General features: G+C 33.4%; 1 protein-coding gene across 3 annotated transcripts; it reads right to left on the bottom strand.

The window, feature by feature from the left end:
• Nucleotides 1-1,846: 1,846 nt before the first annotated feature.
• LOC18595384 (beta-amyrin synthase-like) lies at nt 1,847-23,912 on the bottom strand. 3 transcript variants are annotated; one of them, XM_018123559.2, is made up of 18 exons: nt 23,535-23,904; nt 11,596-11,781; nt 11,326-11,415; nt 11,004-11,201; nt 10,797-10,881; nt 10,383-10,549; nt 10,096-10,284; nt 9,880-9,993; nt 9,647-9,766; nt 9,440-9,562; nt 9,252-9,350; nt 3,596-3,652; nt 3,384-3,430; nt 3,155-3,298; nt 2,879-3,056; nt 2,628-2,708; nt 2,416-2,499; nt 1,847-2,179 (listed from the first exon to the last, which is right to left on the bottom strand). In XM_018123559.2, exons 1-18 carry the CDS (start codon nt 23,733-23,735, stop codon nt 2,066-2,068), a joined length of 2,277 nt encoding a protein of 758 aa, XP_017979048.1. In that variant the 5' UTR covers nt 23,736-23,904; the 3' UTR covers nt 1,847-2,065. The 3 variants fall into 3 exon arrangements, with proteins under 3 accessions (XP_017979048.1, XP_088663527.1, XP_088663528.1); XM_088807401.1 differs by lacking the exon at nt 3,155-3,298 and having other exon boundaries at nt 23,535-23,912; XM_088807402.1 differs by lacking the exons at nt 10,096-10,284; nt 10,383-10,549 and having other exon boundaries at nt 9,880-10,025; nt 23,535-23,908.
• Nucleotides 23,913-24,895: the final 983 nt, after the last annotated feature.

Here is a 24,895-nt window from a genome sequence, read left to right as displayed (position 1 = left end):
ATGGTTGTAGGTAACATCTTTTCTCATTTTTTTTCTTGGTATCTACAGCATCTATCATGGTAGATGATTCAAGAACTAGTTTAGGACCATCAATATGATTGGATTAAGATCCATCAATATGATTGGGACCTAATGGTAGAAAATGACTTATTTAACTTATTAAGAAACTTGAAGGCCATGTCTTTCTAGTATTGGTCTGTATATTTCTTAAAACAATTAGGATCACATCTTCCACATTCATAATGTGGTAAAGGTCTGTAGTTTATCAATTCCTCCCATATGCCCTTGAATTCAATGAAATATGAATCAACTATTTTAGTACCTTGACTAACATTTCCTAAGGTATATTATAAGATGCATACCCTGGTATCATCAAGTTGAGCAAAGTTTTGCCTTAATGTGTTCCAAATTTTTACTATTAAATCCATGAAGAAAATGGTTGAGGCTAACAGTTGAGAAATCAAGTCAAGTAACCATGCCACTATCAGATTATTGTAGCGAATCCCAGACAAATAAAGAAAGTCTGTGATTGCAGGTTTAGGTATGGAACCATTAATGAAACCTATTTTGTTTCTAATAGACAGTGTGAGTATAAATGACCTACTCCATACTATATAGTTGTTGCTATTCAATTTGGGATTAATAAGCACTGAGCCAGGGTTATCTATGTGATGCAAGTAGTAGCGTGACTGAAGATCTGCTATTTGTGAGATTTGGGTGATTTGTGTATTGGTTTGTGTACTAACTTAAGTTCTAGACTTAGTAGTTTCAACCATCATTTATCAGCTAATGGAAGACTCATAAAGATAAGAAAATTGAAAGGCAATACTAATAAAGATTAAATGAACCTGGATAGTGATGTAATAGCAAAGAACCACGAATCAATTGCTAGAAAAGAAAAAGCTCTGTTAGTAGTTGATGAATATTCTTTACTACTAAAAAAGAACGTTGATGGCCATCTAGATTTCTCCCTGTTCTGATACCATGACAGACAAGGACAGTGGAAGAAAAGAACAAGTTGGTGCAAAAAGCTGAGAAATGTCAAGGTTTTCTCATTGAATCAGGGCTCAATAGAGCAGTATATATATATATGTGCTTATTCATCTCTAATCTGTCTAATATATGATTAATTAGGGTTCATGGATGTCAAATTAATTTGTCTAGGTCAAAGTGAGGTGTTGTATGTTTTGAATTGATTATACTATACTGTTATCAGGGGACTAAGATGTTGATACCATCTCATCATATGAGATGTTGTAAGTTGTCCAACTTATACTTAATTAAATATCCTCGTTTGAGAAAAAAAAATGAACCAATTTTGTTAGGGATTGATAAGGCAAGAATGAATGATCAACTCCAGGAAGAATAATTACTTGAAATGAGTTTTGGTTTAATAATCAAGAACTCATGATGCTTTGAACGGTGTAGGAAAAAAAAGAATGTGGATCCTCAATCAGTGAGAGAACTTAATGAATTGGAAGAAATTGACATCATGAAACTGAAATTGAAAAAGAATGAATCAATTAAATTGTTGATTCTTAAAGAATTCTATAAAAAAATTTCTCAATTAAACCCTAGCCTGGTGCTCTAATATCATGTGAAAATAGAAGGAAATTTTGCAAGCATAGGAATTTGTGAAGAATTTTCACTTACTAAATTGTTATAGAAACCCAACTTATATACTGCAATGAAAAACTAAATTCTAACAGATTTAACAGATAAGGGCATTTTTATCCATTAAATCTATACAGTAACTGCTCGTAATTTGTAACTTTTAATTATTGTAATAACAACTGTAAACCAATAAAAGTAACTAAAGCAAACTAAAACCAATAAACATCAGTAGTTATTTTGGGAGAGTGATCATATACCAACTAATAAGTCAAATATTCGAGTGCAAATATAAATTAAAGTTAATTCTTAACAACAATGACTACTAAAAATATAAATTCCACACAGTTTTGACTTTGGTTTTTATTAAAAAGAGAAACAAATGTAATGTAAATCAATTGCTTTGGTTTCTTATGTTTTTACTTTGATCGCAGAATACAATCCTCCCTTTGATTCAAATACCTTGCCAAAAATGCTTGCAATACTCAGCTAGAGCCCACAGTGGAAAGACGTTCCTGTACAATGCGTAGTGTAACATACAGTTCCTCATGAAAACTCCTGCGAGTTCCTGCCATCATTCATTTGAATTCCAATATAAGTAAATAATTTTTTTTTATTTTGGGTAAATAGAAAATTGTTAGTGTGCCATATTTTGAGTTCCTGTACAATCCAGGTGTTTCTATTTTATAGTACATTTTTTCTTCTTTAACTTAAATTCAGTCATATTGTAACTAGTTAAATATTTCTTTTTCTTTTGTTTTTCCTTTTCTTTTAATGGTATATATACATATATTAGAAAGTTACCTGTTGGGGAAAATCACCATTTGGCAATTGAGAATTTATCAACAATTTTGCAGCTCGATGAAGGGGTGTAGGATCCCTCTCAGCCTATCACAAAACAGTAGCATGTATATATAGTGATTACAAAACCAACATCGCAACAAGTTATAGAATAGCTTTTTTATTTTTAACACATGAGATTCATAGAATACTTGTTAATGTGTATATAAACATACCTGGCCACCAATAATTAAACCCATCAAAGCCAGTGCAGTTTGTACCAAATTTGTTCGATTTCCTTCACTAGGTATATATACCTGTATCAACAAGAAATAGAAAATATAATTACATATATTTATAATTTTTTATATTTCATTTTGAAAGAGAGAATTGCATTTGAGCATTTGAATTAATAATAAGTGTATGTATTTTTTTTGTTCAAAAAGTTGAATTCTAATTAGATAAAAAAATAAAAGCTATTAATTACCCTTTTGGGACAAGAAAGGTAGCTCTCTCCCCAACCACCATCTTCTCTTTGAGTTTTAAGCAAGAAATCAACTCCTTTACGTATAGCCAGGCAATTATTGTAGGTTTTGCCAGCAGCCTTTAAACCTTGTAATCCAAACCATGTGCCATAAATGAAGCAAATTCCCCAATTTCCGTACCTATAGGAATGCTTGTCAATAATGTCAAGATTTTGGTGAACTCCATCAATCTTTAGAACATGACTGATATTGAACAAATTACGAAACTTATATATTACCATGAACCCTCAGGATACTGTATCTCTTCGAGGAACTGTGCAGCTTTGCTGATGAAATTTGCAATCTCTCTTTTTTTATGCTCAGGGTATAATTTCTGGAAAAGAACTAGTGCTTGGATGGAAGATGAAGTGCACTCGACATATCTAAATTACTCTTTTTATTAGTCTAAAAGAAATTCATTTCCTATTTAATTAAATAATTAATGAAAGGAAAAGATGAGGCTCTTACTCATATTCTTTGACCAAATCCTCCAGAAACTCCACTGGATTGAGCCACTAAATATAATTAAGGAAAAGTTTACTAGTCAAAAGTGCTATTAATTGATAGCAAATGTAGACATTTTTGAATAGATAGCAATTTTAAAGAACTTTGGTATTGTAATGTATTTTCCTTGAGTTTAGTAAGGCAAGGCTTAGTCCAAAATATTGAACTTTAATTACCTCCCACCAGAATCCACCTCCTGTTGGTTCCCAAGCAGATAAACCACCATTTTCACTCTGCAATAATTTAAACCAATATCGATTAGGACAAACTAAAGCATGCATTATTACTGAATATTAGATTTTACAATGGTCTTCTTCAACAATTTTGGTGCTAATTAATTGTCAGTACATATTGACGTTGGGGCATTGTGAAGACACCGAGACGTTGTGAAAACATCAATTGTTGCAAGGTTAAAAACCCCACTAAAGTGAATAATGGTCAAAATCTCAATTTGATTGGCCAAACCAACGATACTAAAATGTCTTACTCTTATGAAAATAGTCTAGAGAAAATAAGCACTCCTACTTAGTAAAGAAAATATTTTTTTATTAATTCTCAACTTCCATATGCCTAACGATTAAGCCAAGAAGGCTTTATATAACTATTCCTAAAGAAGAGAGCCTCCTAACTTTCTCATATGGGATTATTATAATTCTTAAATAAAAATAAATAAGAAATAGCCTAATCTAAACTTTCTTGGAGTACAAGTAAAGTAAAAGATAACTTAACCTAACCTAATTTAATGTACAAGTAACCTAAATAATATACTCTTGTATCATTCTCCTTAGATTGGAGAAAAATCGCCATCAAGATCCATGTCTTCTTCATCTTCTCTATAGTAAGAAGAGACATCAACTACATTGAAGGTAAAAAAAACTTCATAATCTCCAAGAAGTTCAATCTTGTAAGCATTCTCATTAATATTTTCCAAGACTTGAAATGGTCCATCAGCTCGAGGAGATAATTTTGCACAAGACTTAGGAAAACATTATTTCCTTAAGTGAATCCACACTAAGTTTCTTTCCTTCAAACTAGTTGGCTTTTTGTCCTTATTGTCATGCTTTTGGTATTTGGCAGTTTGACGAATAATCTTCTCTTGGACTTCTTCATGGAGCTTCTTGATTTGCTTAGCACGTTCTTCAGCATCAGCACTAAATTCACAAGTAGCTGATAACGAAGGAAAGTCCACAGGACTAAGAAGGCGTTTTCCATACATTACTTCGAATGGACACCGTCCAGTGGTTTGGCTCACAAGATTATTGTAAGAGAATTTCACTTGTGCTAACACAAATCCCCTTGGCGAATGTGTTTACCCACAAAGCTTCTTAATAAGTTTCCCAAACTTTTCTTGACAACTTTTGTTTGACCATCCGTTTGAAGGTGCCTTGTTGAACTAAATTACAAGTGAGTCCCCATTTTCCTCTAGAGAGTTCACCAAAAATGACTCATGAGCTTCACATCTAGATCAAAATTGATGGTTTTTGGAATTTCATGGCGACTTACAATTTCTTTGAAATACAAATCAACTATGTAAGAAACATTATCTATTTAATGGTATGGCACAAAATGAGCCATTTTGAAAAATCTGTTGACGACTACCATTACAGAGTCCTTTTGCCTTTGGGTCCTTAGTAAACCCAAAACAAAATCCATTCTCACATCTACCTAAGGAGCTTCAGGAATGGGTAATGGTTTATACGTACCAATGTTTTGATTTCCAAGCTTGGCCATCTAGCAGGTACAACACCTTTGAATATGTCAGATGACATCTCGTTCTAGCTTGGGCCAATAAAATTTTTCCTTCACAAGAGTCAATGTTTTGTCTCTCCCAAAATGTCCAACTAATCCTCCTTTATGAGCTTTCGAATAATAAATTGACATAAAGAACATTGAAAGATGCACAGTTGGTTATCTTTAAAAAGATACCCTTCTTGTTGGTGAAATTGTCGTTAACGATGTTGAGAACTAAACTTCCATATCTCACCAAATTCAAGATTTTTCTCATACAATTCTTTCACAACTTTAAAACCAACAACCTTTAATTGTAAGGTAGAGAGAAGAGCAAGGCGACAACTTAAAGCATCAATTACCTTGTTTTGCACACTTGACTTGTGCTTGAGGAGAATTGGAAAAGCTTGAAGAAACTCACTCCAAGATACATGTTGGTGATTAAGCTTGTGTTGGGAGTTGAGATGTTTGACGGCTTCGTGGTCAAAATATAAGACAAATTCCTTTAGTAATAAATAGTGGCTTCAATGGTGCAGGGCTCGAATAACGACGCAAAACTCTTTACCATACGTTGAATATTTCTACAATACATCATTGAGTTTCTCACTAAAAAAGGCAATTAGTCGTCCTTCTTGAGGTAGAAAAACACCCATACCTACATTGGAGGCATCATAATCAACTTCAAACACCAAATCAAAATTTATAAGCGCAAGCACAAAAGCCTTAGTAATCCTTTTTTTCAATTCCTCAAAGCTATGTTGTGCCTTGGTACTCCATATAAAACTATCTCGCTTGAGGCATTCAGTAAGTGGAGCAACAATAGAACTAATATTTTTGATGAGATATCAGTAAAAGGAGGTCAAAGCATGAATGCTTCAAACGTCATGAAGTGACTTCGAAATTGGCCAATTGATAATAGCATCAACTTTGCTTTAATCCACTTCAATTTTTTGGCTTGATCCAACATATCTCAAGAAGATAACTTTATTTGTCATAAATTCGCACTTCTTTAAGTTAGCAAAAAGCTTTTGCTCTCGAAGTACTTCAAAGATCTATCGTAAATGTTCTAAATGCTCTTTCTGACTTCTATTATACACCAAAATATCATCAAAATAAACCACAACAAACTTCCCAATAAAAAGGTGTAATACCTGGTTTATTAGGCACAAAAAAGTCATTGGTGCATTAGAAAGGGCAAATGGCATAACTGTCCATTCGTATAACCCATGAGTTTTAAATGCAGTTTTTCATTCATCTCTAGGTTGCATTCGAATTTGGTGATAACCAGTACACAAATTGATCTTGGAGAAAATAATAACACCATGCAATGGATCCAGCAAATCATCAAGTCTAGGAATGGAAAAACAATACTTGATGGTGATTTTGTTCATGAAACAACTATCAATGCACATACGCCAGGTTCCATCTTTTTTTTGGAGCTAATAAAGTAGGAACATCATATGGGCTAACACTTTCTCTTACCAAACCTTTCTCTAAAACTTGTTTAACCTGACATTGTAACTTTTTATACTCTTACAGACTCTTGCGATAAGCAGGCTTGTTTGGAATTATAAAACTAGGAATGAGATCAATGGCATGCTTGATATCTCGCATTAGTGGCAGTCTGTGGGGTATCTCATTAGGTACAACATCACAAAAATCCTCAATTATCGGCTTGTCATTTGTGGGTAAGGATAAAGATACTTTATTCTCCTCACAAACTAATAAGAGGTATAAGAGGCTTGACTCACGATAACCTTTGTTTAGGCCAGACGTAGAGATGAGTACTTTATCTTCCTCTTGTCTCTTTGGCCAATCTTCAGGCTTTAGTGGAGTCAACATAATTTTTACTCCATCCTTCATGAAGCAATAAGTATTTTTGCATCCATCATGGTGAGCTCGATGATTTTATTGCCATGGGCGTCCTAACAATAGATCGCATGCATCCATTGAGATAACATCACACAAGACTTCATCTTGATACTTATTTCCAATAAAGAATTGAATATAACAATGCTTCTTTACCTTAACTTCACTTTCTTTTCTCAACCATTATAGCTTGTAAGGATGAGGATGTACTTTAGTATGAGCTTCAACTTTTTCACCATGTAGTTGGCAACAACGTTCTCACAACTTCCACTATCAATAATGACATTGAAAACCTTCCATTGGGATGTGCACCTTGTATGGAAGATGTTGTGATGAAGCCAACTTTCATCTTCACTCATCATAGCAATGTTGAGATTACGACAAAAAACAAGAACTTCTCCTTAGTCAGTAGGAACTTCTTTTGTTTCATCTTTATTAAATATTTCTAGTTCATCCCTTACTTTTTCCATGATAGGTTCTTCCATAACTTCTTCTTCTACTAAAGAGCTAATTCTTCAATTTGGACACTCAGACGTAATATGCCCAAATCCTTGACATTTAAAGCACTTCTTGTTGACATTAGAAGCATGAGTAGAAGTAGTTTCTTTATCATTATTGGAAGAATTTACCTTTGGAGGTGAAATGGTTACTGAACTTTGTCTCCCATGATTTGAGGTAGAATTTTTTTATCTAAATGAACTCACTGAGCTTTCCCGTGATCGTTGTTTCTCAACCTTTAATGCTAATCTAATGACATCATTTAAGTTCCAATATGGTTGTAGTTGAACAACATCTGTAATTTCAACATTAAGACCTCCAAGATATAACGAGCTACAGTTTGCTTTTCAGGTTATTGGACATCTCACTTCATGTGATGTTGCTTGAACTCCATTGTATATTCTTCCACTAACATTGTTCTCCATCTCAAGTTATGAAATTTAAAAAAAATTTCTTGTCGATAATGCGCAGGAAAGAACTTACGCTTGAGTTCTTGATGCATCTTATGCCATGTTCTGATCTTGTTACAACCATCTCTTTCTTGTTGCTATTTGAGATTCTCCCCCCAAACAGAGGCGTGCTTCTTCAATTTACTTGCAACAAACGTTAAATGTTTGTCATCATGAACATCTTTGAACTCGAAAATTCTTTCCACTGTGTAGAGCTAGTGAAGAAAATTATCAGGGTGAAGCCTTCCCTCAAACTCAAGAGTGTATACCTTGATTCCCAAATCTCTATTAGCAGTAATTCTTAGATGACATATAGGTACTCTTTCATCAAAAAATGATTCTTGATGGAAAGGATTAGTATTATCCTCTTCATCACTAGATCTACTGTTGTTGATTTGAATAACATTACGTCTTGCAAGTTGGTCTTGTAATTCTTGAACTTGACGACATAATTCCTTTACCTCGATCTCATGAACATCTTTTTGACAATTTTGGTGTCTTGGCGGCATGTTGTTGGCTTAAATAATGACAGCAATTATGGCAATGATGACGTGGTGATGATGATGTGGTGATGTAGAAAAAAATGATGGTAGAACTATAAAACAATAAACAAACAAAATTACTCGTACAAGAAGAGTCAAAACTCGACAATGAACCTGAACAACATAATGAATAGTGATTTTTTTGCTCTAATACCAAATTGATGTTGGGGCATTGTGAATATACCGAGGAGTTGTGAAAACACCAATTGTGGTAAGGTTAGAAACCCTACTAAGGTGAACACCAATCTTGGCAAGGTCAAAAAATCCCACTAAGGTGAACAATGGCCAAAAGCCCACTTTCTTTGGCCAAACCAACAATACTAAAATCTCTTACTCTTATAAAAAGAGTCTAGAGAAAATAAGCACTCTTGGTTATTAAAGGAAATATTCTTTATTAATTCTCAACTTCAATGTATTTAACAATTAAGCCAAAAGAGTTTTATATAACTATTCCTAAGAAAATAGCCTTCTAACTTTCCTATATGGGATTATTGCAATTCTTAAATAAAAATAAATAAGAAATAGCCTAACCTAAACTTTCTTAGAGTATAAGTAAAAGCTAACTTAACCTAACCTAACTTAATGCGCAAGTAAGCTAAATAATACACTCCTGTATCACATATTGTCCTAATGGAAATTGACATTCTTTCACATGAATCTATTTCTCTAAGCTTCTAAACCTTGTCCAAAGGACATTGAGTAAACTTTACTCTATGACACTATTGGTATTACAATCTATTCCTTACCTGTAAAGATAGTATAACATTGACAGAATCATAAAATTGCTTTAGTTCCATCTTTTCACCAACCATTTCTGGTGGCATCATTGCAAAATATAGGCAACACTGCAAAACAATAGACACGTAATTCAAGAATTAATCTTATTTTAAATATGTCTAAAATCACAATGTTATGTCTGAACAAAATCAGTCACCTTCAAACTTTCTGCAGTACAATCTGATACTTGCCATCCATGATCTCGATCAGAAAAAGTCCATGATCCTTTAGAAATGTGTCTAAACATTCTTTTAAAGTCACTTGGAGGATTATCCCTAACCTTGAATTTCAAGCAATATCAAACAATCAATTCCAAGTTTCGTTTTGGTGAAATGAAACTTAAGAAACTATATAAATCTAGAACCTGTGAGTTCTTCAGGAAGTTGTGCCCTTTCATTAGTATAGGTCCTATTTCATCAAATAATTGGCTCGCGAGCAAAGCTTGGAGAGTGAGACTAGCATCCCAGACTTGACTCCCAAAACTCTACAGGTGAAAGGCGAATACTTAGCTTCAACATTATAACTTCCTTTGTGAAATCTTAGGTTAAACATTTTTAATGTTTCACTACTATTGTGAGGGAGGAGTTATTTACCAACCTGCATCTTTATTCCATCTTCTCCAACCCACACATAGTCCGCAATCCTAGCAAGATGCTTCTTAAAATAAACTCCATTTGGATCTTCAACCCAACAAGCAAGCATACATAAGGGCTGCCCACAAATAAGCATTTGGAATGTACCGACTGTTAAATAAGCATGCGTTATATATATTTCACAAATACTGTTATTCAAATTCTAACTTAATTGCATCACCTTTTCCACACATCCAATGGTAATGTACTGACTGCTTTCATCTTCATAATGGATGTGATTCATTGTTACCTTGAGAGCTTTTTCTCTCAATTTATTAAAGGGCCAACAATTAAGGAGAGGCTCAGTAAATATGTAGAGACTATCCCAAAGAAATATTTGTAGCATAGTGTGGGGATAGTGCAGATCTTCCTGCATTAAAATATTTTCCATTCACATTCCAAATGTTCAAGTTTCCTTAATTAAAAGCATGAAACATTGTATGACACAACATTTCACAATACACATACCTTTGCACATAAATGGCGTTTTTTACTCCAATTGATTTCATTATATGGTTCAATGTGGAGTTCTTCTCTTAACTGTACAATGAGAGGTGTGATTGGACCCACAAATTTTCTTCCATATAAATACGACATAGGCATGTAAGTGAGCCGACAGTAACAGAACATCTTTGCTGTACAAATTAATTTGATAATGATTGTTAAAATGGAAGAAAATGATAAAACAATCAAGTATGGCTTGGAAAATTGATCAAATGTATTTGGCTCAAACATTTTGGTCCCAAATAAAAAAATCTCTACTTCATCCATTAGATTGTCTCCATACATTAGTTTGCATGGTTTCACACTTATTAGACTAAAACCCAAATTAAACCAAAATCCATATTCATTCACCAAAAAAATTAAGAAAATTGTACAAACCTGGATGAATGGGAAAATAAGAAGGCAAAAGCCAAAACTCCGGGGGTATTGGATGGCAGCCTGACCATTCATAAACACCAAGTATCTATAACAACAAGAAAGATAATCATTTGAATGTAGCTTTTTGTTATAGCCTAAACCCTGAAAATGGGGAAGAATGTTCCTTTAGTAATAAGTTGATGCTAATTGTTGTAGAGAGAGACATACTGAAAGCCATGTTTTCCCCCAAGAGGGTATGGTTGTTACACCTCCACGATCAAGAATCCATTTTCGGCTTCTCTCACAAGCATTATTGAGGCCACCGTCAGGTCCCTCTCCCAATAAACGCATACAAATGTAGTTGAGAGCTGTGCAAAACATTGTGCTGTGACCCCCTATGTATAATCCCCAACCACCATCCTCGTTCTGCAACACATAGATGAGACAATTGTATCTTTCGAAACCAAAATTGCCTTCCCATGACGTCTAATACTACTTAAAATGGATGTAACTAAGGGGGCACCAAAATGAAAAAGTAATCTATATGTACCTGATGACAGTAAATGTATCGGAGAATTTCTTTGCGATGCTCTGCAAAGAATATAGTATGAAGATGTCCTGTAATATAGAGAGACATGACCTGCGTTGCTCCAATGCAGAAAGAACATATATTAAAACTTTGAGGTTGAAATTTTTTAATACGAAATCCGTGCATGTAATATGCATCCATTGTCAAAAAATAAATAGTAAAGATTGTATAAAAACTCTCAAATGGTGGAAAATGAAAAGAAGAATTAAGGGAATGAAAATGAGCAATCACCAAAGGAGGAAAATAGAACATGGGGCCAGCATTCTCAGCGGGCCAGTGGCCATCTTTTGATTGTAAAGCTGAAAAAAAGTGAACACTTCTCCTCACTGCTGCAGTCGTAGCTTCAAATGTGATTTCCTCACCATCCTCAACCTTTGGTTGGGGAATCGTTTGCTTGAAGTTTTTCTCTCTTAAAAACTGCATTCATCAAAGATAATTGATGAAAAAATGGACTTGTGAGCAACATTTATTTTAATTTCGTTAATTTACATATTAATTGATGAGTTCATGGCTTTTCCGTTTGCATTTTGGACTAAGTTTTATTACTCCAATTGAGAGGGGAGGTTTAAACTCGTTGTGTAATTAAAATGGATTGAAACTAGAATGAACTTTGTCGTAACCATACTCCAAAGTCTTTTATAAAAGAAAAAAAACAGTAAAAAGCAGAATAAGCCAAGGGTCATTCTAATTAATGGCCCCTAAAAGAAGAAAAAAAGGTAGCTTTCAAATGTGGTCTAGGACCCATGCAAGTCTTTATTCAAATGAGAAAAAACTGCATATCAAGCGATTGTTTTGTAATGCTACTGAAGTCTAAAAAGAGAAAAATAGTTTTCCCACACAAATGTTTCCTATTTTCCTCATGTTTTTAAAGAAAAAATAAAGTTATTAAAGATTTTCCTTGACCATTTCCTTCAATTTCCTCCATTGTCGCCGTCTTCCAATGGAGATGGATGATTTGGTGCTCCAACGGCCAGTTTGGCTTTGGGAAGCATTGATCAAACATTATAATGGCCTGATCAAACATTATAATGGCCAGATCAATGCTCCATTACACCAACCACGTCTCATGGCCAATGAGGAGGAAAGAAAAGAAGGAAAAGAGAAGTAAAAAAGAAAATGAAAATTGAAAAAAAAATGAAATTATATTATAGCTTTGATTACATTACAAGAAAAATACCTTTTACCAGTGAAACTAATTCTATTCGTAATATGCCATTGGTAATTACCAAGTACTAATGATGGAACAAGATTATGAGAAATATCGACAGATCGATGAAAAATTGACGAAATAAATTCCATTGGTAATATAAAGGGGCGCATGAATAGTAACATGGCAAAAAATTTAGCGATAGAACAATTCCATTGGTAATATGTTACTAGTGGAATTTACCAACCACCTAGCCGACGAGCTGTGTGGTTAGTAACTTGGTTAGGCATTGGGAACATTACCGACAGATATGCCGACAAAATTTTCATCAGTATTAATTTTTAGAATACCAACGAAGTCGTCTGTTAGTAATACATATTTAAAATCCGCAAAAGGTATTTTTTTTTTCCCATTTACCTTATTTTAATTACCAATGGAATCATCCGTCAGTGATTCTATTGGTAATTTTAATAAAATCCCTTCTCAAGATTCTTCTTTTTAGTTCTCCTTTTACTCTTTTCTCCATTCTACTCTCTCTCTCCACTCTCCAGTTTCTCTTCTCTCCCTTCAGCTCTCCCTTTGCCCCACCTGAGCGCCTCCTCCAATCCGCTAGTGACCAACCCACGTCGATGTCACTAGACCCAAAGCGTCACCCCATCATTCTTTTTCGACCAGCCGACCACCGTTGAACCACCCCTACTACTGCCCCTACCTCAGTCAGGAAAATCTTCTCCTTCTTTGGGTACTTACAGTCACCCATTAATTTGTGGTTTTGTGGTTTTTATTGATTGAATATTTGAGGATTCTTTTGTTTGAATATTTGTGACTTTGGTTGTTGTGTATTTAGGGTTTAATTTGCCAATTTCTACCATATTATTGTTTGATTCAATTGGATTATTTGGTTTGTAATGAAATGAAAAACAAATGTGTTTATTCGTTATTTGAGGTTTTGTAATGGTTTTATGGCTTGATAATTTGTTTTTGTTGGCATGTTGCAATTGATTTGTTACAGTTTAGATGTTTATTATACAGTTGCTGGCAAAGAAATATATTAGGGTATAATTAGGGTTTAGTTGAAAAATGCTGGTTTAGGCTTTAGTTGTTTACTAATAATTAGAGTATAATTGAATATATTGATTAATTAAGCAAACTTTGGTAACTAAGCAAAATGGAAATAAATTTTAGTAATCAAATGGAATTAGGCAAATTAATTATTAAGCAATGAACTATATCAGTAATATTATTTAACTTAAAAATAATTTAAATTAATGACTAATTAAAAGTGTTAATAACGTAGTTAAAAGATTAAGTGAATTAAGTAATGTAATGTATTAATTATAAGTATTAGTTATTAGTCAAATAATTAAATTAGTTAATTGAAGATAATTAAAAATTATTTAAATTAATTAAGGTTTTTACGGAAATAACTTAATAATATAACTAACAAAATCAAAAAAAATTTTTAGTAACTAGGCAATTAACAAAATTAGTAATATTATTGAATTTTGAAAACATTTAAATTAATGACTTAAGGTATTAATAATGAAGTTAAATGATTAAGTTAATTAAATAATGTAATGTATTAATTATAAGTATTACTCATCAGTCAAACAATTTAATTAGTTAATTGAAGATAGTTAAAAATTATTTAAATGAATTAAGGTTTTGACATAAGTAATTAAATAATTAAACTCACGAAATGAATAAAATTTTTTAGTAATTAAGCAATTAACAAAATTAGTAATATTATTTAATTTTAAAAATATTTAAATTAATTAATTTGTTGATGGATTGTAATGTGTTATAACTATTTAAGAAAATAATTATATTAATTATATTATATAAAATTTACTTTAGGGTAATTATTTAAGAGACTTAGGGAATTAATTATTTTAAGGTAAAATTTACTTGAGGGTAATTATTTTTGTAATTAAGCAAATAATTATGAATAGTATTTTGTTGGATTTTGTGTTCGATTGACGTTTGTGTTAGCATCTAATAATGAACAACATCATATGTTCATTATAATTTTGTTTTTCTCATAATGGAACGAGATCAAAGTTGGATGTATTCCCAAATGGATTTAAGTGGATTTCTTTCCACAGAATTTGCCAATGGCATAGATGAATTTAGTTTATTTGTGTTCAATCAACCAATATACGTGATTGAGAAAAATATCAGATGTCCTTGCTCTCGGTGTATGAATAGCAAGTTCTTAGTTGCTAATAAGGTTCAAGAACACTTATTTTGTAAAGGGTTCACTAGTGCATACACGATATGGGATGCACATGGCGAATCGTTCCATGTCGACCAATCATTGAGATATTTTTTTGGGGAGCAGAACGAAGTAGTTAATGAAGTGATAGTAGAAAATCCATATGCTGTAATCGTTATAGATGTTTTCTGATCGGAGTTTCACTTCAATGATAAAACCCAAGAAAAACAAGTCATTCCTGAAGATCCAAATCTTAACGCTGCATCATTCTTCTCGTGGTTAACTAATATCGATGCTCCTTTGTGGGTTGGATGCAAAAAGCACACAAAATTGTCTGTTATGTCCCAGTTAATGAAAGTGAAGTCAAAGTTTAACATGAGTCAAGCATGCTTCAATTGTCTGAAGCATCTACTAAAGGAGATGTTACCATCGGATGAAACAATATTGAAAAACTTCTATAGAATGAAGACACAACTGAAAGAGCTTAGACTCGGCTATTAGAAAATTCATGAATGTAAGAAAAATTGCATGTTGTTTTATAATGAATATTTCAAGTTGTCTTATTGTCCATGTTGCGGTCATCCTTAATATAAACCAGATAAATCAAGGGGAGGAAAGGATAAAAAAGTTCCTTATAAGATTTTGTGATAATTTCCACTAACATTGAAATTGTAAAGGCTATATATGTCAGGCAAAACTGCAAAACACATGACATGGCATGCCACATATTAATCTACTAATGGAGTGCTTAGGTATCCTGTTGATGGTGAGGCTTGGCAACACTTTACTTGGACCCACCAGTCTTTTGCCTTTGAGCCTCACAATGTCAAACTCGATTTATGTTCATATGGTTTTAGACTATTTGAGTTAACAATGAAATTGTATTATGTTTGGCCAGTAATGCTCACTATCTATAACTTACCTTCATGGATAGAGCCATCGAGCCAACCAACATTTGATCTAAAGGCATGGACAAAGGCCATTGGAGGGTCGACGAGTACTCAAACTCACATATGCGGATTTGCCACTCAATTCCCTGCTTCGAGACTTCTAGCTGCAACCGCGATGTTTGAATCTGCTTGTGGCCATAACGATGCACCACTTCCTATGTCAACTCCTACGCTTAAGCTCAAGAGATATCGACAATTGCTAAGTGACGTGAAGAACTTAATGATGGGTTTCACTAATATTAAGGGTTTGTTGATCGATGTAATTGGATCAAGGAGATCACAACCTCAGCCAAACGAGTATGAGCCTTCACAACCTCCACCATAGCAGCAACCACCCCTACCCCATCATTGAGATTTGTCGACAAAATATTTGGATTATTATCAGATTTTTACATTAGAAATTTTTTATTAATAACATTTTCTATTAGATTTTCATATTTTTATATGTTTGAAATTTTCTATATGCATATTTTCTATTAGATTTTTATTAATAACAACATCAAATCATAATTTTTTTACAAACAGGACAAATTTAATTCCCATAACAAGAAAAAAACCTGCATTGTCTGTATTATCGACAGAATTACCAATGGAGTTCATCAATTAGTGATGGATTTCATTAATTACTAACAGAATTACCGACGGAGTTCATATGCAATACTGACAGATTACCAATGGAATTGGACATTGCCAACGGATACGTCTTGTAGCTTCAAAGTTGGTTCCGTCAGCAATTTCTTTCGTAATTACCCATAAAATTCTTGACAGATCATGTTCCATCGTTAATTACTGACAGATTTCAACGAATACCGACAAAACCAACTCTTTGCTGACAGAACAACCGATAAAAATTTTGATTGGCACTTTAATGACAGAAAATTCCGATACCGATGGATTTTGCATTACTGAATTTTGTTCCAACTGATTACCGACTGAATATTTTATTGGTGAAGCATGATACTGATAGAATATTATGTATTACCAACGAAATTTCTCATCAATAATGCCCTCTGGTTTTATAGTGTTATAAATTTTTAATATTTTAAATTAAAATTCATAAATTATAATGAAGGATATTTTAATTTAGGGACAATTTTGTTTTTAGCCCTCAAAGGTAGAGTATTTTCAAAAACAACCTTCTTTTTAATTTTAACTATTTTTAGCCAAGATAAAAGATTTTTGGATAAAATTACCCTTAATGAACCTCTTCATATTCAAGTGCTCTCAAATTTTCTCTCTCGCCATTCATTTGTTTTAGTCCCAATTCTATTGTGCTATCCATTTTTCTTTCTCGTCATCCAACTTTCTCTAATTTTACCACCATCACTATCTCTCGTCATCTCGTCATATGATCAAAGAGCATGACATGTAAGATAACAGTATGTTCTTGGGTTTATTGATTTACATTTACAAAACCCTCTCTTTTTATCTCTCGCCATCTCATCATCAATCTACAGACCAAAAAGCATGGCATAGTGAGTAACAACGGGTTCTTAAGTTTATAGGTGTTAAGTTTTTCAATGATCCAAATCTGGTATAACATGCCTTTGCATGTAACAAAGTAATTCATGCCTTGGCATGTAACATTAGTAGGAAGAAAAAAGCTTTGGCGTGTAATATATGGTGCTAAAGCTTTGACCTTGGCATGTAACATCTGGTGTTGAAGCTTTCCCTTGGCATATAACATATGATGTTGAATCTTTTTTATGATTATAGGAAATATAACAAATAAAATAACCTAAAAACTAATTATCCAAATTTGAGGATTTTAGATAGTATCTTTTAGTTCTAATCCATTTCATCCCAATCATTTTCACCTAGCAGTAATGTTGACATTAAATAATTTTTCAATATATCTTCTTTTCCATGTTAAATTTCTTTTTGATTTTAAACTTTATCTCTATCGTAAAGGTGTTTAACTCCAAGAGTTTTATATCCTATTGAAATACAAAGATAGAGACCAAATTATATTTAAAAAGTATTATTATTACACGTCAAATTAAAAAAAATGTTGTTACAGTTGAAAAAAAATTGTTACATATTTTAGCTCCAAGAATTTATGTTGTAGTGAAATACAAAGAAGTTACATGTTTAAAAACTGTTATTGTTACACGTCATATTCAAAAAAAATTAAGCAACACCAAAACTTCAACACTTGATATTAGACACCAAGGCTAAAGCTTCAACATCAGATGTTACATACCAACATCAAAGCTTCAACATCAGATGTCACCACTAAATGTTACATACCAACATTAAAACTTCAACACCAGATGTTACATGTAAATGTCAAAGCTTTAGCACTAGATGTTACACGTCATGGTCAAAGCTTCAATCAAAGCTTCAGCACCAGATGTTACATGCCAAGATCAAAGCTTCAACACCATATATTACACACTAAAGCTTCTTTCTTCCTACTGATGTTATATTGCAAGGCATAAATCACTTTGTTACATGCTAAGGCATGTTCTACCAGACTTGAATCACTAACAAACTTAACACCAATAAACCCAAGAACCCGTTGTTACTCACCATGCCATGCCTTTTGGTTTGTAGATCAACAATAAGATGGCGAGAGATAGATAGAAATAGGGTTTTATGAACATAAACCACTAGACCCAAAAATATGTTGTTACCTTCCATGTCATACTCATTGATATGTAGATTGACAACAAGATGACAAGAAATAGACAAAGAGATAATGATGGTGGTAAAATTAGAAAAAGTTAGAAAATGAAAGAGAAAAATTGAAAGCACAGCAAAATGGGGAGCAAAGCAAATGAATGGTGGGGGAGAAAATTTGGAAGCATTTAATTTGTTTGAAATGGGTTTAAAGGTATTTTTGTCATCTCATGACTAAAATTGACTAAAAACGGTTAACTTTATATTAAAGGCTATTTTTAAAATAAGCTTATGAGTAAGGTCGTTTCTTATAATTTTCTCTTTAATTTATCATATTTTATTATTCCAAAAATTATTCTTACCGAAAAATTATTAGAATAGAATAGAATAATAATTTCATTCCATAAATCAAACTATATAATAATTGTTTTTCTCTTAGTTTATTTCATAAAATAAATAATTCATTCCTTATCATGAATCAAACAATACTTTAGTAAAATTTGACTTAACAAGTTAAAGTGGGACTACCAAAGATTCAATCCCACTCATTTCAGTGCAGTCTTCCTTAACAAGTACAAGCTCTAAGTTGCAGTTCCAAAAGAGAGGAATATGATTCGCTAGTGGCAATGAACCTCTGATGGCAACCAAAGGTAACCAGAGGCAAGAATCAAGGGCTAGCAAGGTCTGGAAATGCGGTTAGATAGCCTTCACTTAATCTTCGCGAATAACATGAGCAACAGGCTCACGTGAGTAGCGATTAAGGGTGCATTTTGAGTAATATGGGAAAGTCGTTAACGTGATCATTCTGCGAAAATGTGCATAAGACAACAGGAGGAAAGCGAACTTTGCATTTATCAAGTACAGGGAGAGACAAAAAATGAAAATAACGCTGAGGTGGGGAAACCATCAGTGGATTGATGGAAGAAAAGTATCGGTCAAGGAAACAGAGCCACTAGGAAATGAAGGAAGGACCGTGAAGGTAGCCAAGAAGCAAAATGAGAAAGTAGGAAAAGACATCAGGCAAAGGAAGTTGGATAGCAAAACATACATAAGGATGGTTACTAGGGAGTTTGGGAAAAAGACAAGCAAAGAATGAAGGGACAGGGCAACTGGCAAGGCAACAGAGAAAAAAAGGGAAGGTGAAGAGAAGGGAGTGGACATAATTTCAATGGGAAAGAGTTCTAGAAAAGAGGGATCAAGCAAGGAGGCAGGGGCCGCTCAATAACATCAAGGGCCTAAAGTTAAATATTCAATTGAAGTTTTTTTTTTAAATTACGAAAATAAGATTTTTTTTTTATTGAAATAGCTAGAGATCATTAAATACATATTATTATTAGTTGATTGGGAATAGGAGAAATAGTTGAGAATTAATATCATTGTGGAAATTGAAAAGTGATAAAAAATTGAGATTTATTAGACACATAATTAAGAAATTGTGAATATATGTCACTTTATTAATTATTTAATTTTGACATATTTTTAATAAGAAATGAGATAAATAGTTGAGAATTAAAAAGAAAGTGAAAAGTGAGAGAAAATAGTCTATTTATTGACATGACAGGATAGATAAATATTTTATTAATTATTTTAATTTTTATATATTTTTACTATAAATTAATTATACTATTATTAATTATGAAACCTATTAAAATTTGAGGCCTAAAGCAAGCGCTTTGCTCGCCTTACCCCAGAACCGGCCCTGCATGGAGGTGCCTCACCAACAGAACGAACGATCGGTTATGTTCATGACAAATATCCCAAAGGAAGATATGGAGTGGCTTAAGTGTAGTGTTGAGGGAAAATTGAGGTCAAGGGTGGCAACCTGGGTGATCGAGTCAGGGCTTTTCAGGGGAGGCATTATAGCCTAGGTTCGAGTTGTTTTGAAGGACTGAGCATAGTGATGATTTTTGGCGAACAGGGAGAGATGGAAATTTTATTAGAGAATTATTGGGACCTATATTGAGATGTGGTTCGAGGAGTTGATTCCAGTGGCAATAGCGTCCAAAGATAATAATGTTGCTCTAAGGGTGAGATTAACCGAAGTTCCACTACATCTATGGCACAACAACACATCTAAGGTGGCAGGACAAAGCCATGGGGATCGACAAAGACACACACAAGAAAGAACGATTTGACCAGGCCTTCATTACGATTAAGCGAAGAAAACCAATTCAAGGCGAGGCATTCATGAAGTCAGTGAAGGGATTAAAATGCAAGCGTTGGAGGCACTGATGAGAATTGGAGAAGGGCTAATAGAGGTTGCAGAGGTGGAGGAAAGGAAATTAATCGGAGAAGCTACACACAGGTGCCAATCAGAGACTGAAAAGGGAGAAAAAATTGAGATGAGAAACGAGGAAGATAATGAGAAAGTTCAAGAGCAAGAGTGGGTGATTCTGAAGGTAAGAAGAAGTAGGAGGAAAAACATGGAAGAAGATTCTCTCCTGAGTTGAAGAGCGGACAGGGTAGCTCAAGTAAGAGCAGAAGCAAATCGAAGATTGGTAGGGGCCGCAGAGTTGACAAAACACCGACACCTAAACTAGGAAGAGGCAAAAAAAGGAGAAAGGGGGTCAAATTTCAGATTGCAGAAGATTTGTGTGATAAGATGGGAGGTCTAGAGGAATAATAGTATGATTCTGTCTCTAACACTGATATCAGGAAGTGAAACAAGACTATAAGAGGAAATTTGGGAGTTATCTAAAAGATTGGGATTGACTTTCAAAGAAGATAAAGATGAGGAAATTTGAAAGACATTAGAGGTGGAGGCGATGGACAGAGAGGCAGAGTACCAGCTAGTTCAGACCAACAGCGAGACCCCTTGGTAGTGCTGGCGGGAAGAGAGAAGTTGCTACAAAGGTGTCGACCGTGTAGATGCAGTAAGGTTCTGCCAAGATGGAGGCATGGTGGGGGTGCATCACAGGAGTGGTTCCTTGATTAAAGTCTCTACTTCAACTTCGGAGAGATGAGTTGCCATGTGATACTGGTTTTGGGACTTCAAGTATTATATCCGGACGATGGATGCGGAGCGATAGGTAGGATTTCTATGGGGGCGTCCAAAGCTGAACCATGACAGGTTTTATTTCCGTTTTGAATATTGTGCATAGTGCTATGCCTAGGCCATAGAATGTATCACTCGAAGAATTGATCATTCTATCTGCTTGAGTGGTGAACTTTATTTCGTGCTTGTAGCATAGGATAAGAGTAGGAACTGCCACCAAATGCTATATGGTTATCCTTTTGGTTGATGTTTTGGAGGATGGGAGCAAAATAGCGGTCAATTGTGTTTTTGAGCGGGCTCCTATTTTGTTAACTGTCCAAGGTACTTTATGCCCAACCAGATCATTTAATGCAATAGAAAGTCTTATGTTGATCGCTTAAAGCTTTTAATGACATGCTGGTTATGGAGACAAATAAAATCGCTTTTCAGAAAAAAAATCAGACTATCAAGAGGTTCAATCTTTTAGTGTTTTCTAGAGAGTTCAAACATGTGCGTGTGTTGATGTTTTTATTTCTTTCGCTCAACCACATTGCATTCTTACACATCTCATTCAATTCAGTTGGTGATTACTTGGCAACATGCATTTATTCTGGTAGTATAACACATTAATTTCTCTTATTAAATATTTCTCGTAACTATATTTGACTACTTCATTTTCTTTTTCCTCAATTTGTGCTTTTGACTAATTTTGTGATCCACGCCTTCTCACTAGAACTTCTCATCTTTTTATATTCGAATTCGCCCTTTTTCAGTTTATATATATATATATATATAATACCTTATCAATAGAAGCCGTAATCGTAAATTTAAACACCAACACTCTAGGTATGGTTGTAAATGGAAAACAATTAAATTTCTTAAATAGAAAGAAAACAAAACAAAAAATAGATTTAAACAAATGGATATTTTTGGCCTTTTGGTTACAAAACGTGAATCATTCAATATTTTATGTAGAACTCAAAATTACTACTTAGTGAGTCATTTGTTCTAAGTGAAAGAAATTTTAATTTAGTAGTACTTCAGTAACTCTTAAAAATATGGATGTTATTATTACTAGTTTCCAATTTAGATTGTAGCAAGAAATTTTGATAAATAATTTTCAATTGCCTCTAACATGAAGGGTTTCCAAACAAATTTTCCTCAAAGGAAATAGTGTTTGCAAGCTAGCCGCATGAGCACAATTAGAGCTAGTTAAGTATACTTGTTAAAATGGGTCTAGCCCATTAAGTTGGTTCATTTTTTATTAACTATGAAGTGGGTTGGGTTTAAAAATTTAGGTCCATATTTGAACTAGACCTAAATAGATCAACGCACTAAATCAGTGGCTTGGGTTAGGCTGGATTGGGTCGGCCCATATTGACAACTTTATAGCTAAGGAAAGATTAACCAAGTATTTTGCCCCCTCAAAAAAGACCACAAAAGTAGCTTGGTATATATCTTTTCAAAATCATAGAAACAAGGGTAAAATGCTTAGATCCTCCTAACTTTTAATCGAAATTTCAAGCAAGTTCATTAGATTTCGAAATAAATACTCCATTCAAAAAAAAAAAAATCTTCCGCTGGATATATAGGTCCAATTGTTAGTCAATGGTTAGTGTTTTCGTTAATTTGATGACGTGATAATATTGAAAGGACAATTTTACCTTTTATTAATTTTAAAAATTACTATTATATAAACTTTTTTTTTTGTAAAAAACAAAATTCAGGGGAGCACTTGCCGTGAGGTGGACTGCTGGCCGCCAATCGGCCATATTGTTTGAGAGAAAAAAATAGGAGAAAGAAAAAAAGGTATTTTAATCATTTGATATTTTTTATTACCGGTGTTTATACTTTTGAGGCAGACTATATATTTTGAAAACTAATGTATCCACATGGTATTATAACTAAAAGTTAAAGGGACGATAGTAGTTTACACTAGAAATAAACTATGTGTAAGTACACTTACTTCATGCACATACCAGATGAAAGAAAAATATTAATAACGAAAAATTCAGCATGTTGTAATGTTGTTTAATAATAATTAAAAACTTTAGACTTAACACTTCTATTTAAGATTTACATTCTAATTTTCCTTTTGAAAACTTATTTATATGTATCAAAATATATATAAAGAAAATAATAAAGTAATAAAATAAGATATTACATAATTAATTATATAGTAAGAAAATAGAAAGATATTGAAAGCAGTGTATATATATATATATATATATTAGTGCAACATGTTTGGTTCAAAAATTATACCTGGATTTGCCAAAGGAGGTCAGAACTGGGCTGGACATGTTTCCTATTGTTGTAGTAATTCTGACGAACTTCTTCAACCTCAGCTCGCTCTTCAGGCGTGCCAGCATTAGGATCAAACTCCCACGTTTGTCTCCCCAAGTAATTATTGGTACTGTATAAATATGGGTCATTGCCACCTTCTCCTATCTTAAGCCTCCACATTATCCTGAGGCCTTTCTTGTTCTTTCTTTTGGCAGAGGAATATGAGCGGTGTTGACTGTTAACTTGCAAGAACTAAGCTTATATAACTAAATTTTGTGGCTGATAACTAAGGAGAAATGAAGAAAAAAGATGGCAGGTTGAATACGTTAAGCCTTACATAAAACCGTAAAATTTTCATCTATAAAATTTATGTTATTCATGATTTTACACACGATATTATTATTTTTATCTCTTTGTTTCAAACTTTTGATCATTAACCACAAAACTTGATGCTTATAAGCAAATGTTAAACAAGATTATCCCATTATAAATACAAAATAAAAAAAAAAGGAAAATAAAAAGATGAGACCAAGTCAGAAGAACAAATTTTCATGGTGGGCTCAGAGGAAGTGAGAAACACACGAGTTTTGTAAAGTTGAAGGCTGAGTCCCAGTGGGACCGACTCCCCACCACCCCAACTTTAAATTAATAAAACAAGAATGGAAGACTCGGCGTTGCTCACTTTCATGCCATAGCAAGTTGACCACAACTACTGGCCTTTTTGCTACCGCAGCCCGAGTGCACGACACGTGGATAACTATGGTCTGGTGCTTCGCATTCCGAAGCTTCCTCAAACGGCACTGACCAATCACGTCATTACATGTGGATTTTTAGTGCTGTTTTTGCTGGAAGTTTATCTTATTCCCACTTTTAACATTTTAGTGGGAGAGGGTTTGGATGAGAGATTTTTGTTTTTGGGCCAATGAGAAGAGAAAACATTGGCATTCGTTTTTGTAATTTTTTGTGGTTATTTTTGTATTTTGTTCTCAAGATTTTAAAAGTTAAAGTATGGGAGATATTTAAAAATAGTATGTGGGTATTTGTTAAGGAAGAAATTCACTTAACATGATCCGTTATGAGAGTTTTATTTGGTATTTCATCTAAATGTCTATGAAAATATTCTCATGTGTCAGTACTGTAAGTAATCCTTAAACTTATGATACTAGATCATCTTGTATATGAATTGTTATGTTTTGATTTCATCTCTACAGATCTAGAGGCGATCAGATGCCTAAATAGAGTGCTTTTGGGTGTGGCATGAAACATGTTAAGATGAATGATATATTACTAAATGTTACTCATGATCTATAAATATAAATATAAATTCTTAATTGAATTAA

This window comes from Theobroma cacao, chromosome 6 (genome assembly GCF_053813885.1).
Source record: "Theobroma cacao isolate CCN51 chromosome 6, ASM5381388v1, whole genome shotgun sequence".
Taxonomy (NCBI): Eukaryota; Viridiplantae; Streptophyta; class Magnoliopsida; order Malvales; family Malvaceae; genus Theobroma; species Theobroma cacao.
Note: the sequence above shows the minus strand (reverse complement) of the source record. Positions and strands in the feature narration are given on the sequence as shown.

What these genes read in the sequence shown, in the direction of transcription:
- LOC18595384 (XM_018123559.2), bottom strand. Translation starts at nt 23,735, where the DNA reads ATGTGGAGGCTTAAGATAGGAGAAGGTGGCAATGACCCATATTTATAC. An exon ending in CAGTATCCTGAGGGTTCATG is followed by an intron (nt 3,057 to 3,154) that starts GTAATATATAAG and finishes GCATTCCTATAG; the next exon opens with GTACGGAAATTGGGGAATTT. An exon ending in ACCTTTCTTGTCCCAAAAGG is followed by an intron (nt 2,709 to 2,878) that starts GTAATTAATAGC and finishes TTGTTGATACAG; the next exon opens with GTATATATACCTAGTGAAGG.